The sequence below is a fragment of the Halyomorpha halys genome, unplaced genomic scaffold (assembly GCF_000696795.3).
Source record: "Halyomorpha halys isolate HHAL.00 unplaced genomic scaffold, Hhal_1.1 Scaffold1020.1, whole genome shotgun sequence".
Lineage (NCBI taxonomy): Eukaryota > Metazoa > Arthropoda > Insecta > Hemiptera > Pentatomidae > Halyomorpha > Halyomorpha halys.
Genome location: NW_027106408.1, coordinates 422,510 through 441,220, shown reverse-complemented (window position 1 = coordinate 441,220; position 18,711 = coordinate 422,510). Strand labels below are relative to the sequence as shown.

The 18,711-nt window shown below is 28.4% G+C and overlaps 2 protein-coding genes across 3 annotated transcripts in view; one reads left to right on the top strand and one right to left on the bottom strand.

The window, feature by feature from the left end:
• Positions 1-5,919: 5,919 nt before the first annotated feature.
• TFAM (mitochondrial transcription factor A) lies at positions 5,920-13,657 on the bottom strand. The gene is made up of 6 exons (XM_014432021.3): positions 13,444-13,657; positions 13,194-13,351; positions 12,022-12,227; positions 11,034-11,129; positions 10,193-10,399; positions 5,920-6,094 (listed from the first exon to the last, which is right to left on the bottom strand). Exons 1-5 carry the CDS (start codon positions 13,515-13,517, stop codon positions 10,232-10,234), a joined length of 702 nt encoding a protein of 233 aa, XP_014287507.1. The 5' UTR covers positions 13,518-13,657; the 3' UTR covers positions 5,920-6,094; positions 10,193-10,231.
• A 257-nt stretch (positions 13,658-13,914) lies between these two features.
• Positions 13,915-18,711, top strand: part of nmdyn-D7 (nucleoside diphosphate kinase homolog 7) — a 16,522-nt gene continuing 11,725 nt past the window's right edge. For both annotated transcript variants that reach the window (XM_067044772.1, XM_067044773.1), the window contains exons 1-6: positions 13,915-14,071; positions 14,146-14,262; positions 16,353-16,519; positions 16,639-16,800; positions 16,971-17,175; positions 18,441-18,552. In XM_067044772.1, the coding sequence (XP_066900873.1) occupies positions 14,063-14,071; positions 14,146-14,262; positions 16,353-16,519; positions 16,639-16,800; positions 16,971-17,175; positions 18,441-18,552 (772 nt within the window). In that variant the 5' untranslated portion in view covers positions 13,915-14,062. The remainder of the gene's footprint in view (positions 14,072-14,145; positions 14,263-16,352; positions 16,520-16,638; positions 16,801-16,970; positions 17,176-18,440; positions 18,553-18,711) is intronic.

The following is an 18,711-nucleotide window of genomic DNA, read 5'->3' as shown; positions in this document are numbered from 1 at the left end:
TTAGCATTTTTTAATAAAAAACTTATTATTTAATTTTTTAAATATTTTCTTAACTATTAATAAATCCAAATTTGGAGCTCATTTGTTTGAACATATCAAAAAAATGATCATAGAAACATTATATTTTAATAACATTGTATTTATTTTAACAGAATATCCTGGGACCATTTCTTGTGGTATGCTTGCCAAGAGTGATTTTGTTTATAAAGGAAAAACCTGAACTTCCTTTGATGTACTCGGTAATTCTTCTTCTGGGTGTTAAAGAGAGTAGAATAAAAGTACCTTTCAGGATACTCTCTTGCCTACGAACAATAGTTCAATCTCTTGCTTTGTATCTTTTTTCATTTTTTGTAACGCATTGTGTATTAAAAGAGTTACCATTGTGATAAACGTCAGTAACTACTAATGTAAATATTATACAATGTGTTGAACAAAAATTTATATGATTTCCAAGACTGCTAATTCTATAATTTCTTTTGACTGCACAAGATTAATTGTAACATATCTAGTATAATGATTATGATTAATTAAAATTTAGTGAACACATTAAGTGCAATTGTTAATGGTAAATTAAGTTAGCAATTTGTTTTTGAAATTGCTTTATTAAAATATCTGTATAAACATTAAATTTGCCTTAAGATATCTATGCCTGAAGATTGTGTTTTCATGTCATGGTTCTCTCTATCTGATCAGGGATGTGAGTTCTGTGCTATTTTATTGCAGATTTTTTTTTTTTTATAGTGAATATCACCTGTATAGTTAGTATTACTCTAAAGCCCAGTTTAACTAATTTTCCATTTAGTTAGTTTTTTAATAGGGTCTGCTTTGATTAATCATTTTTATTGTATTATGTTTAAGTTTTGAAACTTAAATGTTTTATCTGTCAAGTTTACAAAACCAAGTCGGCAACACCTACATTTTATATATAGTGTCTAAGCATTGTGTTCTTTTCCAAATATATTTCAATTTTCGCTGAAATTTGTTAATAATTATAGTAAGTGTGGCATGAACCAAACTGCACCTTAATAAATTTTATGAGAGAAGATTCTTTCATCAGCTGCTTTCCAGCCATCTTTAGGCATCATATTCAGCTGTAATCCCACGGATTATACACATAGCAAAAAATAGCCTTATAATTTATTGTAATGCCCGCAGATGTCATCAACAAATCGTTTGTATGTTGTTTTATGTACACATGTACTGAAGGTTTGTTTGCGATATTTTGTTTTTGAGGTACAAGGTTGAATGTTTAACATCTTTATGTTTTTAAGTGAAAAATTGGTTTTCTTTTAATCATAGTCGGTTTTTGGACAATTGATACGAAGTTGAACATTTTTTCCCTACTTAGACATCGCTTGGTTTATGATCCAATTTTCGATTTTATTCCAAATCATTAAGATGTAGGAATCAGAAGTAATCAATCGTTGACTGTTATGCATTATAGATATTATTAAGGACCAGTCAGTGGTAAGGATGGATTAGAAATATATAATTTCTAATTAGCTACCTTTTACTTGTTATAATTTTTTTCAAATGAATGCAATGTATAATAAGTTGTAGGAATAAACCAGTCTTATATAAAACATTCTTTTAATAAAGAAACTGAATCTCAAGATTAAATCAAATATTTGTGCCCCAGTCCATGATTATTACAGGTTTGAAATTCTTGAAAATGAGCTTTGATATACATATATTTATTTTTTATTGTTTAATGATCTGTAGTCCACTTATGCCGTCCAATATTGCATTTTCAACTCTATGGGGCATGTATTAGAGGTTAAATTCAGAAAGGAACTGAATAGTAGAGCTATTAATAAATCATTAAACAATTTATTTTGTATTTTTTAATTCTTTATAAAATAGTTTTAACTTTAAGGTCAAAAGAAAATATTTCAATTCAAAGAAAAAAACAATACTAGTCATCTAGCACATTTTATAACTGCCTATTTTTTTTTTTTTTTTTTAAAGGAAATTTGGATAATTTTACAGTCTTAACTCATAATCATTGTGTATTTTACCATTTTTTTCTCTCTCTCTTCTAATTTACATTTTTATCTGTCTATTACACAATAAATATTTAGCAGATGGTTAGAGCATTACATATCTATTCTAAGTTAAATTGCTAATTAATTTTTGTGTTCATAAATACAAATTTGATTTTATTTAATTTGGCATTTAATGATATTTAAAAATTAATACAGTACTATTTTTAATTATTATTTGAAAAAAAATATATTAAAACTTTTTTTCATAGATAAATAAGACATTGGAACCAATCATTACTTTATTTTCATTCATATTTTATTTTATTTTAATTTAATTTTCCTGTCCAATACTTATTTTTCATGTGTTATATACTTATCCATATAGATGCCATTTTATGTTGTCCAGTATATATAATTTATGTATTGTCTTTATAATTAATTATTTTTGATCATTCAGTTTTTTATATATTAATGATTAGTTTATTTATAAGTAGTACTTTTTACTGATATACAGATGTCATCTCCCTCATCATGGCATAAAATATCTATTCTTATTGTTATATGTATTTATATTTACATTGAGAAGCATTTTTAGCCCTAATAGTAGTCGTTATGAATATTGTTTTTGAAGCAATAATTTTATAATTTTTAAAAGCTCTGGTTGGCAAATTAAATCATTGAAGAAAAAAATTACTTGCCTATTATTATGGTTATCAGTATCCCTGTCAGATACCTATTAATTTAACTATGGAATTAACCTATACTCAATTTGAAAGTTTCGTATTTTTTTAAAATTATTTATTTCTTTATTAACTAAAAATTGCATATATAGTGAATTATATGATTATTATGCATATTAATCTCTTCATGGTGATTTTTCTGATTTTGGAGCAAGCTAGCAAAGAAAGGTTCTAATGTCTTTTTGTTTATTTTATACAAATTTTTGAATAAACAATTCTATTCGAATACTAAATTAGAATTTTAGTATTATGAATTCAAAGGCCTCCTTCATAATTTTTTTTTTTTACATATACAGTTTAACAAAAAATATATATTTTGACTTATATAGATTTTCAATGTATAGGTTATTTTTTTCATAGGAATTCAAAACTTTTTCATGTATTTAATTTTTTTTTATATCGGCCATGAATTTTTGACTCTAACTAGAATCATGAATATGCAGCTTTTATACCCTCCATGCCATACTTATTAGGTACTAGCAGTAAATACAGTGTCAATTTCTATAAGCTTTTAGTTATAGATTTCTTCAAGTTTCTACATAAGACTCTGGCTTTGGCATAATGAAAACCTTTAAATATTATGAAAAAAGTTTATGTTTGAGCATTTACTGAGGAATGTTTAAACATATTTTGTGACCAATTACACTTCTGAAGCGACTCTGTTGTTACATGTAGCATAGCATCCAGAATGAAAGTGGCACAGATGAAAATCATCATTTTTATTTGAACTCACAATCTTATATACTAAGCTAAAATAAAAGATACATTATGTGATGTATTAACAAACTGTTGTTGAACTTATTAGAGTTTTTATAGAACTTATATAATCATCTAGAGTTTCTATAACAATATTACTTGTATCTTATATTAATTCTAACAAAAACACCCTTTTTTTACCTCTTTCATTCTTGATGTGGATAAAGATTATGTTTGACTATTTATAATGTTTTTATTTTTTAATTTATTTATTGTTATATTTTATTTGATTGTTTATTATTTATATTATTTTATGTTCAAAGTTACCAGATCTATTTGTTCTCACAACTAAAAAAAAATGTAGTTGTATAATTTATTTAGATTTATAATTTGTACAAGAAAAAACTATCCATGGATGAATTCATTAGAATCCATCCATTTTTTCCATAAAATTGATTGTATCCTGCCAATAAAATTAGTTTTGTAACGGAGTATATTTTGTATATTTGTGTATCTGTTGAGAAGTAAAATTTTTATTTCAAAATAATTACAGTGTTTGTAGTTTTCTTGTGAGAATCCTGTGTTATATATGGAAAATTAAAGAATTTTAAGGAGAAGGCATAAGACAAGTTTTATAAAAAATAAAATTTTCACAGCTCCTATTGTGCCAAAGTGACCGATAGAGATCAGAATCCTACAAAACAAAAAATATAAACTGTACTACTTTTCTTATCTTGAGAAGCAATTTCTTCAATATAAAAAATATATAGTTTGGATTATTTAGAAAAAACTAAGCAAAGGACATATAACTTTTCTGTTTAATTTAGCCTTCCTGATTTTAATTTAAAATAACTTTTCTGTTAATGCAATACGGCTTACTGCCCTTTTCAGACCAATTTGTCTTGCAGAAGATAATCATCTTAATGGCTCTACAAGCCAATTTCGAGTCCTGGCCTACTCCAAAAGCTTCTAATATTTGTTCCGGAAAACTTTGCAGATTCCATCCAGTTCTTCATTCCCAAAATACTTTTACTATCTCAATCTAGGCCTTCATTGTGACTTGCTTGTGCTGAACTATGATTGCGCAAGGAACTTTTACAGTATTTCCTCCTTCCTCATCCTAGATTTATGTCCTGCTCAGTTTGATAACATGGACAATTGGGTAGGAGAATAGCCTAATAATTATCAAAGAAGTAGTTTCTAGAACTACTTTTAATTTCACTATTGAAATCATGTCATCTATAAAACATGGCTGAAAATTGTTTCACATTTGAATATATTTCACTCGTATTTTATATTTTAATTATAAATAATTAATTTCGTCCTGTGTCTGTCTGTAGTCAAATCAAATATTTGTTTGGGGATAATTGACAGAACCATTAATCTAACATTGATGGGATTTTCAGAGATTGTACGAATTGGTACCAGTGTAGTCTGATATCAATTTCATCAAATTCTAATCACTACTTTTGCTTAGGCATATACAGATATATTTTGCTTGATACACCTACATTTCGAAAATGACTCATCACATTTGCCTCAAAGTTGGAGAAATGTTTGAGAATAGTGAAGACATGGTCTAGTAAATGTTTTATCAAATTTAACTTTTTTTCAAATTCGCTAACCCTTGGGAAAAACTCCTTTCTGGATACAGCTCTTTTTCAACAATGGCTTATTCCTTAGAATTTATTCAGAAACAACAAATCTTTAACCTTGAAATATACATAATTACCCACCAAATAGAAATCTCTAGAAAAAGGATAATTTATATTTTAAGATGTTAAAATAAAAAATAAATTTCCTTTTAAATATTATCAATATTCTATATTTGATAGTATATTTCGAGTTTCTCCCTCTTCAAGTACTAATTTTCCTTATTGCTAAGTATATCCATTTATTTTTCACAATTTTGTCTAATGGTTATTTAATTTGCAAAAAGAAATATAGAAAATTGATTCAATATATAATATATTGAATATATTCTGAAGGAAGTTTATTTTTCACCTCAACATCTTAATATAAAAAGAGCAAACATCTTCGTAGGAAGTAAAATCTTAACCATTTCTTGGAAATGTAATTAACACAAAACAAAAAATAATAGAAACATTAAGGAATCTATGTACTCAGTAGACATTTTTATCAGATAAAAACTACCTAAATTCTTAGAACAAAGTAAAAATAATCCTTCATAAATTTGCAATCTGATAGATCAGGACAAAAATTCAAGTATACCCAATAAAAACCAGTTTAAGTGACATTACTTATAGTTTCAAAAATATGGAAAAACTTTTCTAATAAACACACAGGATAGGAAGTAAAACATAGCTTTAAAGTATAAATATATCGTATATGTATTACAAAGAACTTTCAATATGAAAAATATTCAAACAACAAGGTAACAAATAATTATACCAATATGATAGAACAAAAACAAACCAAAAAAAATTGTTAATCAATAAAAACAAACAAATAAAAATACAAACAAACTACTACTATACTACTAGAAAACAACAAATATGCCATTTTTTTATTTGAAAACTCATTTTTAAATTTCATATTGCTTATTATATGACCTTTCTTTCGGTCATTTTCCATATCTGGCTCTTTTGAGGAACTGATTATTGTAGATCCATCATGAGAATTCAATCTTGAAGATGAAGGATTACCAAAATCCTGCAAAAAAAAAAATAAAATAAGAGAAATAAAAGGTATATAAATAATTCACTGAACTTAACTAATATGCATAGAATAAAATTTGATTCAATGTTGAATAAATTACATTAGATAAAAATCGCAAAACTTATTATTATTTGGTTTGAACAAACTCATATAAAACAGGGAATATCATCTCTATAATAACACATCAACAAAACAACTATAGACTGAAATAGTAAAGGCAACTAAAACATATTCTGCTCATTGAACCGATTAAAAATGAAGGGCTCTCAGATCGTTACCAGAGTGAGTCAAAATAAAACACAATAACTCTGCATATAACATCTAATATTTAATGTATCGTCACATTTCAAGCCCCAATTAATAATCCTTCACCAGGGCCAGTAACTATAGAATACAGTAAAAATAACATAAAAAAAAGGAAACAGGATTTGATGTGATGGCCGTACATGTTGCAGTGAGGCTCCCAGAGTGCTTGGATTAGAACTTGTTAAATTTGATTCCCAACTGGGTCAGTCAATCTTTATTTTGTGGCAGCCCCAGTATTACTTGAATTTCCCACACTGGTACTGTATAGGATTTCAATAGAAGTCTTAGGTCCCCACCCCCAAAAAGGAATAAGGAAATAAATAAAACACATAAAATTACGCAAAGCTAAAACAAGATGGGAGTACTAAAAACCACAAAAATAAGGTAAACTCACAAAGGTATTAATAAAGCCTCCTTTTAGCCATTTTTCTTACCTTCAAGATTTTGCTGGATGGTGAACAAAGGATAATGCATTCAAGCAAGTCCTGAGTCATAAAATAAAGAGCTCATTCTAAGGATACATGATTCATTAAAAAGAGCATGCTCATAGCAGAGTGAAGAATCTGTCGAAGGGGCTATTTTCTTTGTATCAATGGATAGATCAAAGGAGCATAATCGTACAGTGACCACTTTTTATTAGGAAAGTACAGAAAAGATTTCATGAATTAAAAAAGGTGAAGAAAAGGATGCTATCCATCGTGATTTAGCTAGACAGAACTATTCAGTCTACAAGTATGTTAAGTGTAAGATGGGGATAAATGTATAGTCATATGGACCAATGGGCACCATCTAGTGGCATAGATGCCAAGAAAACTAGGTAGGGCACAACTTATTAAGCATGGTGGGAACTACCACTTGATGAAGCCAATCTTTGACCTGTTTATTGACAAGATGACATGTGATAATTATAGAGGCATTGCTCTACTAAGCACAACTTATAAAATACTGGCAGTGCTTCTACATAAAAGAGTGTCCAATTTCACAGAAAATTTGATAGGAGAATATCAGGGAGGGTTCCAGCCCGGTAGATCGACAGTTGGCCAGATATTCACCCTGAGGCAGGGAATGGAAAAGTACTATGAGTATAACATAGACCTGCATCTGCTATTCGTGGACTTTAAACAGGCTTATGACAGTGTGGACAAAAAGGAACTTTTAAAAGCCATGGTAAAGGTAGGCATACCGAAAAAACTAGTCAGGCTGGTAAAATGACAGTAATGAACACTACCTGCCGAGATAAGCTTGAAAATTCACTGTCCCAGGAATTTTCTGCAGAGAATGGCTAGAGACAGAGGAATCCTCTAGCTCCTCTTCTATTTAATATAGCATTGGAAGTAGCTATTCGTTCAATCAGAACTGATCCAGGAGGGACCATTTACAATAGACTGTCTCAACACTTAGCATATGCAGATGGAGTCATTGCTGCATTAACCCAAAGCAGCATTAAAAGAATCATTCTAGGAATTCGAAGAAGCAGCATATGAATTGGGCCTTAAGGTGAATGAAGACAAGACGGTGTACATGAAAAGCTCCAGAGAGGATAAGGAAGAGAATAGTAAAGTGACGTTCAGAGACCACAGTTTCAGTTCTGTAAACCAGTTTAAGTACCAGGGAAGCCTGGTTACAGATGATAACAAATTAGAGAGTGAAATAGAGGCCAGGATAGCAGTAGGAAATAAATGTTATTTCTCACTGCAGAAAATACTGAATTTTAGAGCTCTCTCTAAAAGGATGGAAGTGGTCATTTACAAAACCATCGTAAGGCCAGTAGTGATCTATAGGGGAGAAACATGGCCCTTGACAAGAAAAGCAGAACAGATGCTCAACTCCTGGGAGAGAAAGGTATTGAGAAGGATATGGAGAGGAGTCTCGGAGAACGGAGTTTGGAGAAGAAGAAGGAATGAGGAACTGATAAATCTGTACGGGAAACCCAGCATCGTGGCATTAATTAAAAGAGCAAGAATAAGATGGTTAGGACACGTGGAGAGGATGCCCGATGAAAGGATACCCAAAAAGATGGTTTATGGTAAACCAGATGGAAAACGGAAAAGAGGACATCCCCAGATCAGATGGCTGAACGATGTGGAGGATGATTTGAAGCTCTTGAAGGTTGGCAGTTGGAAGGAGAAAGCAAGAGACCATGTAAATTGGTTGGCTGTTGTGGAGGAGGCCCGGGTTCTTGCAGGACCGTAGTTCAATAATAATAATAGAACCAATTCCTAGTTTGATTATAAACAGCACATAGGACTGGTAAGATGTCATTCAGAGAAACTTAATGCAGAAAAAAATTAAAAGAAAGATCAAACTTTCTGATAAAACTTTGGAAATGGGAAGAGACTGAAGCAGATTGACTCATTTCACCATTATTATTTAATTTGGTTACAAAATGCCATAAGAAAAATTAGGTTTAATTCACATTGATTATCACCCAGATGCAAGGTATTGGCCAATAATCCAGATGATACTAATAATATACGTGACACTAGACAACACTTACGGTGTACAGGAGATAGCAAAGGGACCAGATAAAAAGAAACTAAAGCAGATTGAATATTGACAGTCTCCATGGAGGCAAAAAAAGTTAAGAAGTAATTAAGAACAAATCATAATACTTTAAAAGCAATCTAAATTATAGAACTCAAATCTAAAATAACCATGGTTTGACCAATTCATACTTATTATAGTAAAGCTTGAATATTAAAAGATAAAATTAATAATGTCCTTGAGAATTTTGGAAACAAAAATTATCCATAAGTTATAGAATCACAACTGCAGTGTGGTGTTAAATATAATTTATTCACCTTAGATGGAGAGAGAAGATAAAGAGACATGTTAAGACATGTTATTATGTACAACTACTATCAACAGCCTACTATATACAACTTGTCTCCTGGAATGTCCTTTGACTGCTCTAGGATTATTCTTATCTCTAATATAAGGAGATATTTATGTGCAATTTGAGAAGTTGAGAATAGGTCAGAATTAGAGGAGAGGGGTGTTGGTAGATAGGAGTGTCTAAGGAAGAAGATTTACAGGCATTTGAAATAGATAGAGCCAAGGCAATAATAACGGCTTGCTAATTTGTCTGTTATAGGTAGCATGTTGCAAACAATACTTAGGCAGAAAAAAATTGGGTGGATGGAACTAATGTAGTTCTGGAGGGAAGTTGTTATAAAAAAAGTGAAACCTTGGAAATGTAAGTCTTGTTCTGTCCCTGAGAGTTTGGGTTGTATGTTAGGATTACGTTTTTATAGCTGTTCATGTGTGAGGTCAACACTTTTAAACACCTATATCAAGGGTATTTAGAAACCCACATGTTATTATACCATGACAAAAGAATTTTCAGAGCGCAATTCAGATGACCAACCACTGATTTAAAGTAATCTCAAATTTCAGGATATCTAATAGAGTGGTTATTGAAGCTCACACCCAGCTTGAACAGCTGAAAAGGTTAAATGCTTTGAAAAGAGGTACAGGGGATGCCTCCTTTCTGATACATAGAAAACATCACGATCATGGAGAAAAACTGATTCATATGGTAAAGAAACGCAATTATTAAATAAATTAAACACTCATAAACTGAAAAAACAATTAATTAAATATTCAAATACAGATTTAGCATGCATGAGAACACATAGTTTAAATATATATTCTTAGGAGGCATCACCCAGAATAAAAACAAGTATTTTAGTAAAATTTAGGTAAGTTATAGCTGATTATTATAAATGAAAATTCAGAAACAGAAAAGTTATTTGATATTTAGCAAAAAATGATTAGAAACAATACCACACTCCACTATGAGAATCTAAAAGTGAGAGAAGTGGTTTATAGGCTCCGCACCACATCTCTATTTCCCATTGCTAGCATTTGTTTATTCCATTCAGCCATTTTTTCTCTATATTCTTCCATGTCTTTCTTGTACATTTCTTCATATTTCTTTTTTTCTGATTCTGGTAAGTCTTTCCATTGTACTTTAAGTTTTTGTTGAAAGTCCTATAAATAATTGTTCAATTGATTAAAAATTAATAAGGATTGGAAAGTTATTAAAGAAAATAAATATCAAGTTTAGGTTTTAAATTTTAAAAACTTAGTTTAGTTTTTTATAAAATTTTAAAAAAAGATATAAAAAATCAGATTAATTTTGAAAATTGTAATGTTAGAATTCAAAACTAATCCAACCAGAACTATTAATGTGAGGTATTATTAACCATAAAAAAAAAATCAAGTTTCTGAAGCATCCTTTGACACTAAATTGTGTATTCACCAAAAGAAGTTATATGATGTATATGAAAAAGAAACAAGTCAGTAATATAAGTGTGACATTTATAAAACATAATTTCATTATGTAAGATTACCTTTATCAGGAAATACTTTTGAATTTGGGCTAGAAACACTAAGGAGGGCTTTGTACCATCATATTATTAAAACTAGTAAACACATGCACATATACACATAATGAACGTGCAAGGAGGGGGCTAAAACAGTAAAATTACTTTCCAATTAAGCCTAGCAGTATTATTATTTTTGAAATCAATAAATTCAATTAAATCATTAAATGCAATTAACATACATGTCATTGCCTAGAACCTACATGATTGATTTTCTAAAAGTGCCAACAAATACTTACCATAAATGATTCATTATGTCGCTCAGATAATTTGGACTGCATGAAGTACATATATGAAGATCCTGGCTTCTTAGGACAACCTAGTTCTGATCTTTTCTAAACGACATAAATAATAATTATTATTATCACTGAGCACACTATTTTTGTTACCTAATTTTATATTAAAAATATGATAATTAAAAGGTTCAATTTATTTACAACTAATACTTAAAATTCATATTAATATTCAATTATAATTGAATTCACAATTCACATTTGTGATTTTTAAACATTTGAAACTTGTGATAAAATGAGTAATTACAGCATTATGTCATTTTTATATTCGATATTATTATTATTATATATATCATAAATTTAATTATTTAAGGTTCAATCAAACAGAAGGCAGACTAAGTTCATGTGGACTTATCGACCGGTCCACCAGGTAAAAATGCAGTCAGACAGATGGAAGCTAGTTGAAACGAACCAACATGAAAACAGTTGAGTGCAGAGTTGTCAGGTTGTATTTTCCCTCTGGATTAGGTTTTTTTTTAGGGTAAAGAATTTTTTTATTTCCTGCTAAATGTCTGTGCCTTTTCTATCTGAATGGCAACTACAAGCTAGATTGATTAGAAAAAAAATAGGTTTGAAAACACACATTGAGTTTTTTTATGTTAACCTTTTCCAGTATAAATACAACGGTCGTCATATTCCATAAAAAATTCTGTTTTTTTTTTAAAATTAATTTATTTTACGCTTATTTAGTAAAAGATCTATTAATTTTTCTGTCTGGCCTGCTATTGGAATAAAACAATAGACTTTCTATAAAGTCTACACGGACAGTGTAGACTTTATAGAAAGTGCTTTGCCAAACTACAAGTGATTTTTACGTTCTATTTGACCAGGATGTCACTATCTATATGTTATACAAAGTCTGTCATGTAAGGGCACTCAGTCTGCTCCCTGTTTGAACTTTTAATGTCCGTTTAAATAAATAGAAAACAAAAACCTTTTTTAAAATTTTCTTAGCTTGCAGGATCTTTGCCTCTTCTTTCTCAATTTTAATCCGTTCCTTTTCTCCTGGACTCAGACTTTCATCATATTTCTTGGTTTCTTCCAGATATTTCATCCATTTTTTTTTAAACCTTTCTTGAAATTCATCTTTTTTACTTTTATCCAAATTCCTCCATTCTTGTGTTATGATTTTTACTAATTCTATAAAATTAACTTGAATAAATGATCCACTCAAGAGTTAAACCAAGTTCATTTTAAAGGCTCTACACCACTCTACAATGAAATTTTATCTAATGTATTATTAACTCTACCAATAGCATTACCAATCTCAGACATCTGAGAAAATATAGTTCATTAACTAATTAAGAAGTCACCAGGGTTCAATTATTTCATAAAATAATATTGAAAACCTAAATCTCTATTTTGATGAAAAAGTAAGCGTGAATTCTAGTTTTTTAATTAAAAAAAAAAAAGACATTTCAAGGATGTGCCCGAATAGGTTATCTTAACAGTCCTAACTAAATTACAAGATTAGAGAAAGAAATGAGATAGTTGAATAAAGAAGAGTTATACTTTGCTTTAACTTCCTAGTACTAGGGATTAGATTAAAAGGTGTGAAAATAATTTAGTAATTATTTGTAGTTCATGCTTAAAACTTCAGTGTTAATGATTTCATTGAGGTGTCTCAAATACCCTCAGAAAATAAAAATTTTATTTTTTTCCACAGTAAAACTTTTACTAGAACATATTTTTCAGATAGAAAAAAAAATACTCCAGAACCTGCATTAGGCAAAACTAATGATTGTACGTTGACATAATTGAGTAAGTAAATTATAAATTTTACAAATGAAAATTTTATATTAAATATTTTCTTTAAAAATTAAGAAAGCACTCATAGACTAAATAAAATGTACAGTAAAGATATTAAATGAATTATTATTTTTTATGAATTATATTATTAATCCTTAATGAACAGAAATATACTCTAGTCTATAAGCTACAAGTATACAAGGCATTTGAGACACACTGAGTACATACAATATTCATATAAATAAGCTTACTAGTAACCACTATTTGAAAGTTAATCAGTTCAATATAATTGTCCTATTCATTAAGATACAATTAAATTGGACAAAACTCATATTTTCAATAATTTATAAAAATTACCAGTTAGTTTTTTGTCTGGGTTTTGTTGAATAAGTATTGGTCTTCTCTCACTTGCATAAATCATAAATCCTGAGGGAGGTCTTTTTGGCCTACTAGGAATACCAAGTTTCTCCTCTATGGTTTTTTTTGGAGTAGCATTAAATAAAGAAGTGTTAAATCTAACAAAAAACATAAATATTAGTATTAAGATCAACCGAAAATATACTATAAAGTACCAACAATGATAATTATGCAAATATTAACTACAGACCTTCTTGTCCATATATGAAAACCATTAACATTGGAATGGGTTAGTTTGGAAAATAATTCTCGAATCGCAGGCATTATTGTCGTCAGCGATTAATAAATTACAGTTGTTTTCTTTTCTTGAAGATCAGATTCAAACACTTAAATCTCTTATAACCTTTATGTAACCTAATTCATCAGGAGAAATACAAACATCCCAAAGAAGTATAAGTGTGACTTCGGTGTTCTTTACAATATCAATTCAAGATTTTATCAACTTTTAAAACATAGGTTATTAATTTATTTATATTCTTAAAAGCCTATAAAGTATAACAAAGGCACATATAATATTTTTAAAAATATAGTCGGCAATAACTTCCTACCAAAGTCTCAATTAAGAGTCTGAATCTTATTATGAATTAAAAACTGTTGGTATCATTTGTAGATTCATTAAATAAAAATACAGAAGTTATGAAGCATAGATAATTTATTATTTATTTTAAATATGCAACTATAAAATTAACAGTTTTATTGGATTCAATGAAACTTAACTATCAGATGTTGTATTACACCAATAGTTTGTTGGTTGTTATGGAATTGACTATTGTAGTTAGGGTTTGACTTTTTTAATTTAACCAAAGAAAATGCCTTTGGTAATATTTTTTCATTTCATATTTTAAATAAATATTAATTTACTTATAGTTACTGATTTTTGTTTTCTTTGTAGTCACAAATTTCTACTACAGATAAGTATTCTTTTCATTGTGAATGGTTTGATACTAAAGCATCACTTTTAAGGAGATTTTATTTATTTTACTTTCCTTCAGATGGAACAATAGAGTTGGTAAGAATTAAAGAGTTTATTCAATGAATGCATATAAACATTTTCCATTATATTAGATAATATAATTTTGTTATTGGTTATTAATTACCAATAGTAGTATTTTTGAAAGTTTATTTGCAGGTTTATATTATTTTATTAATAAATATTTTAAATGTTATATTGTTTTTCAATTATGTATTTAATTTTAAGTATTATACCACTTATAATTATTGAATCTTACTATTTAAAAGAAATTTGAAATTTGAACCATTTAAATTAATGATAGATCTCTCAGAATGCAAACTTGAATGAAAATGTATGAACTTTTGTTTTTATTGCCATCTTAATCCTCAAATTAAAAAATTATTTAATTACTTGATAAGAGTATTGACTTTAGATTATTTAGGATTTTACCATAATTATAATCATATTTGTTTGTTTGTATTTATAATAATACCCTGATATATCAATTGTGTCGGGAATAATGATTAGTTACTCCCTTGTAACATTAACTGATTTATCCCCAAAAAGTTCATTTTTATTGACAATTTTTATATATTCTTGTAGGATTTGATACTCATTTACTTTTTGAAAAGTTTATGCTAAACCTTCTGAAACAAAATCTTTAAAGGCCTTATCACATTTGGAAAATTGTTTACATAAGTAATTCTTCACATGAACTAACCTGAACTTATTTTGGACAAAATATACATTTTGAATTACTTTTAGTTTGGCTATAATGCTCATCTGGATGTTGTGATTTCTCAGTTTTTCTAATGCTCCTTATTTGTGTTATAAAATTAAAATCCTTGTGGAAACAAACAATTTTAGGCTTCCAGACTAAATGAAGCATGAAAAAACACAAACTCTGTTAATTTTAGACTTTTACATTATTTATATTTTACATAAGGAAGAAAAAACTATTTACTCTCCTGCCTAGTTTTTCAGATTCAATATAACTTATCTATATTGAAAAAAATTTAACAAAAATAGTTAACAACTATTTATTTTCTCTTTTGACCACAACCCTGACCATCTTCATAATTTGATCTTTTTTTAATTTTTTTTTTTTTATTACTTATAAATCTATTATGGGGGTAAAATATAGTCTCAGAAGTAGACGAAAAGGAGTGGAATAGTTGTATTTTTTTCTAATGACTGGTGCTCACGTTAGAGGTTGAAAATGGACCAGGCATATGATTTACACTTTTTCAGAAATGATCCAAATAAGTTAAAGATTTGTTTCCCACTAATAACTCGTTTTATCAAAAAGTGGACTTAGCATGTTTATGATCGCACTACTTCAATTGTTCATTCCTTCAACATCGATTACTCTGTTAATATTTATTATATTTATCTATATTTTGTTTTATTTATTTATATTTTACTTTGGTATTTCATTATATCCTTTTATTTATGATTTTCATTTGTGAATTCTAGGATGACATTAAAAGTTGAATTGTTGTTTATTTGCTCTAGAATAAACTTTAAGTTTCAAAAGCAATCCTTCCATTACAAACGCCCTAAACACTCAAACCCATTAGTTTCTAATCTTGCTTCCTCTTTTATTCCGGACAATCCTCCAACGCGTCTGAAAAGAAGATGGCCTTGAGACTTTATATTGTAAAAATGTTTTTAGAGTGCTACCATTGGGTAGTTTCTCTGCATGCTTGTACCATACCGTTATGATTTCCTCAAATTTGCTTGATGTATTTATGTACAGTTGTAAATATCAATAAATAAATTTAAAAAAAAAAAATAAGATTTCAAAAGAAGGAAGATTCATAAAACTGCTTATTCATATTGTTGGATGAATACTATAATCACGTAACTATAATTCAGCTTTTTGAGAAAAATAGATATGTTGTGCCTTGTTATAGAACAGGTTTTTTTCCTAATGTACAGATAGGTTAGTATCTAGTATCGATCACGATACATCTGTGGATCATGTACAAAATCCAGTTGTGGTTTTGGTCCTAACTAATGGGACCTTTCTTCACCAAATCATATTTTACTAAACTTTGGAGTTACCTAGTTGTAGTACTCACAGCAAAATATAATATTTTAATTATTTATTTATTTATAAAAATATATTGAAAATTTTCTTGTAGTATGATAAACAAAGGAAGAAGAAATTTTTAAATCGTATATCTGTGGAAGATATAAGCCTTAATGATATATATGTTGGGAACACTGTTAAAGTATTTAACAGGCAAATAAAAATCACTGGCTATGCTAATGAATATACAAAAAGAAATATGGGTGAAGCCATGCAAAAGTAAGCTTAAAGAACTATTAATTGATGTATGCTGTAATCTAGAAGAGCTAATGATTAATTTAAGCTAGTTAATGATTTAACTATATATTTTTTTATAATGATTTAACTGAATTTTTTAGGGTTTTTGTTTTATTGAAACCAGATGGAATAGAGAACAAAAGTCACATTATAAAAGCAATAATAAGCAATGGATTCAAGATAAGTAATTTACGGATGATGAGGCTTTCTACAGAAATCATTGAAATGATTTTTCCAGCAATGAAAGGAACCCAAGAATTTCTGTATGATTTTTACTTATATGTTTATTTATAATTATATTTCGTTTTAGTTAGGTAATTTTTAATTAATCTGAAATAAATATAATTAAGTGACTTTATTATAAATATTTATATATGTTCTTTTTTTTTTTTTTTTTTAAAGCTATCAACAACGTTAATATATCTTTTCACAGAAATTTATTGAACTTCTTGAAGTCTGGTCCTGTAATTGCTATGGAACTAATTTGTGAAAATGCTGTTCAAAGATTTCAGGAATTAGCAGGACCTGAGGATCCAAAAGATGCAAAAGATTTAGCTCCCCAAAGCCTTCGTAGTTTATATGGTGTTGATTTAGTTCATAATATTTTTCATATAGCTGATATATCAGAAAGTGAAAGAGTAAGTAAAGAAATGAAAAGAAATTTTTGTGGGTTATATTTTTAAATATCGTATGATTTACTCAGTTGTGTGAATGTTGTTTGGAGGCTATAAAAGATTTAGAATGGCCTTTATTTTCCTGTGTTACCATTTACTTATTATTCTAAAAATAAAATAAGGAATGAATGATATTAAAATTTTTATCTTCATTGATATGTCATTATTCTAAATGATATGAATTTTCTATTAAAAATCCTAAATAGAATAAAAAGTAGGGGCTCCTATTCAATAAATAAACATATTCATCTGAGAAAATAAAGAGGAGTTGCCTATTTCACCTGAATTCTATAAAAAGAAAAATGATTAAAACACACTCAAACGTTTCTATGAATGTATTGAGGGCTCTTTATACAGTTCATATTATTGAATAAATACAGATGTCATCAATATTTTGACCATGTGAGGGGTGTATCATAACAAATAATATGACCTCTGTGATATATTTACCATGTTAAATTATATTGACTAGGATAAGGGGGGCTATAAACATTTTTAGTAAATACATTTGAGCTTGCCCCACTCTTCTTTCCCTCCTGTATACTATGATCCTCCTGCAAAGAAGTAACCATACAAACCTAAAATAAACTTCATTAGACCAGCCGGAATGGTCTCTCCCCATTCCATGTTAGCCCCCGGCTATCAAGCCACATAAATGTATAAACCGCCTTCAGCGGACCAAATCATCTTTCATCTTATAATGCCATAAGGCAAACCAAAATAAATTGTGGATTGTATATATGTATATATATTATATATATTTCCTTAGTTTAAGTAAATGTATATATTGTACTTGATTAGATTTTAATAAATAGGGGGTAAGAAAAAAAAAAAACTTCATTAGGGCTATTTGTGAACTTATATATATCAAAAGTTATATGCTGGTAGCTTCAGGCAGTCATTTAAACAAGTTTAGTGCACACTATTCTAAAACTATTTTATTAATACAAAATCTAGAGAATAACTTTTCTTAAAATTGTCTATGTTAAATAGGCTGTTTTATCAGTCTAATTTAAAATTTCCAATTTATTCTCACTGCATCTTCAAATTTTCAATATTTCCATTTGCTTAACTTTATTTCATAAATCATTTTATAACAATATACTTCTGGCACATGATTCTTTAGTCATTATAGCTTGCCTTTCTTTTTTTTTTTTTCTATTTGAGCTCTAACTTACCTAAACTGCATTTGAAAAATACTATTTTTAAGCTGATATTATTTATTTCAGCTCAACAATTATTTTTTTGGTTCTAATCCTCCACCATCATCATCTGAAACCAGCACTGTCGTTTTGAAAGACTCAACATGTTGTGTTATAAAACCTCATGCTGTTCGAAATGGTATGTAAAATTTTTTAAAAGTATCTTAGATTTAGTTTTTGTAAATTATTTGATGAGTTCTGAATATTTATTTCGTATGTTATTAATTGTCGTCTTCAACTTTGACATTCAAGTTTTATATCTATGTATAGAACTGTATTATATCTATACTTAAATATA

Excerpts from the sequence above, each read along its gene's own strand:
- TFAM (XM_014432021.3), bottom strand. The coding sequence starts at position 13,517 with ATGCCTGCGATTCGAGAATTATTTTCCAAACTAACCCATTCCAATGTT. Across the intron at positions 11,130-12,021 it reads CTAAGAAAATTTTAAAAAAG|AAAAGATCAGAACTAGGTTG; the intron begins GTTTTTGTTTTC and ends TATGTCGTTTAG. Across the intron at positions 10,400-11,033 it reads GACATAATGAATCATTTATG|GACTTTCAACAAAAACTTAA; the intron begins GTAAGTATTTGT and ends AATTATTTATAG.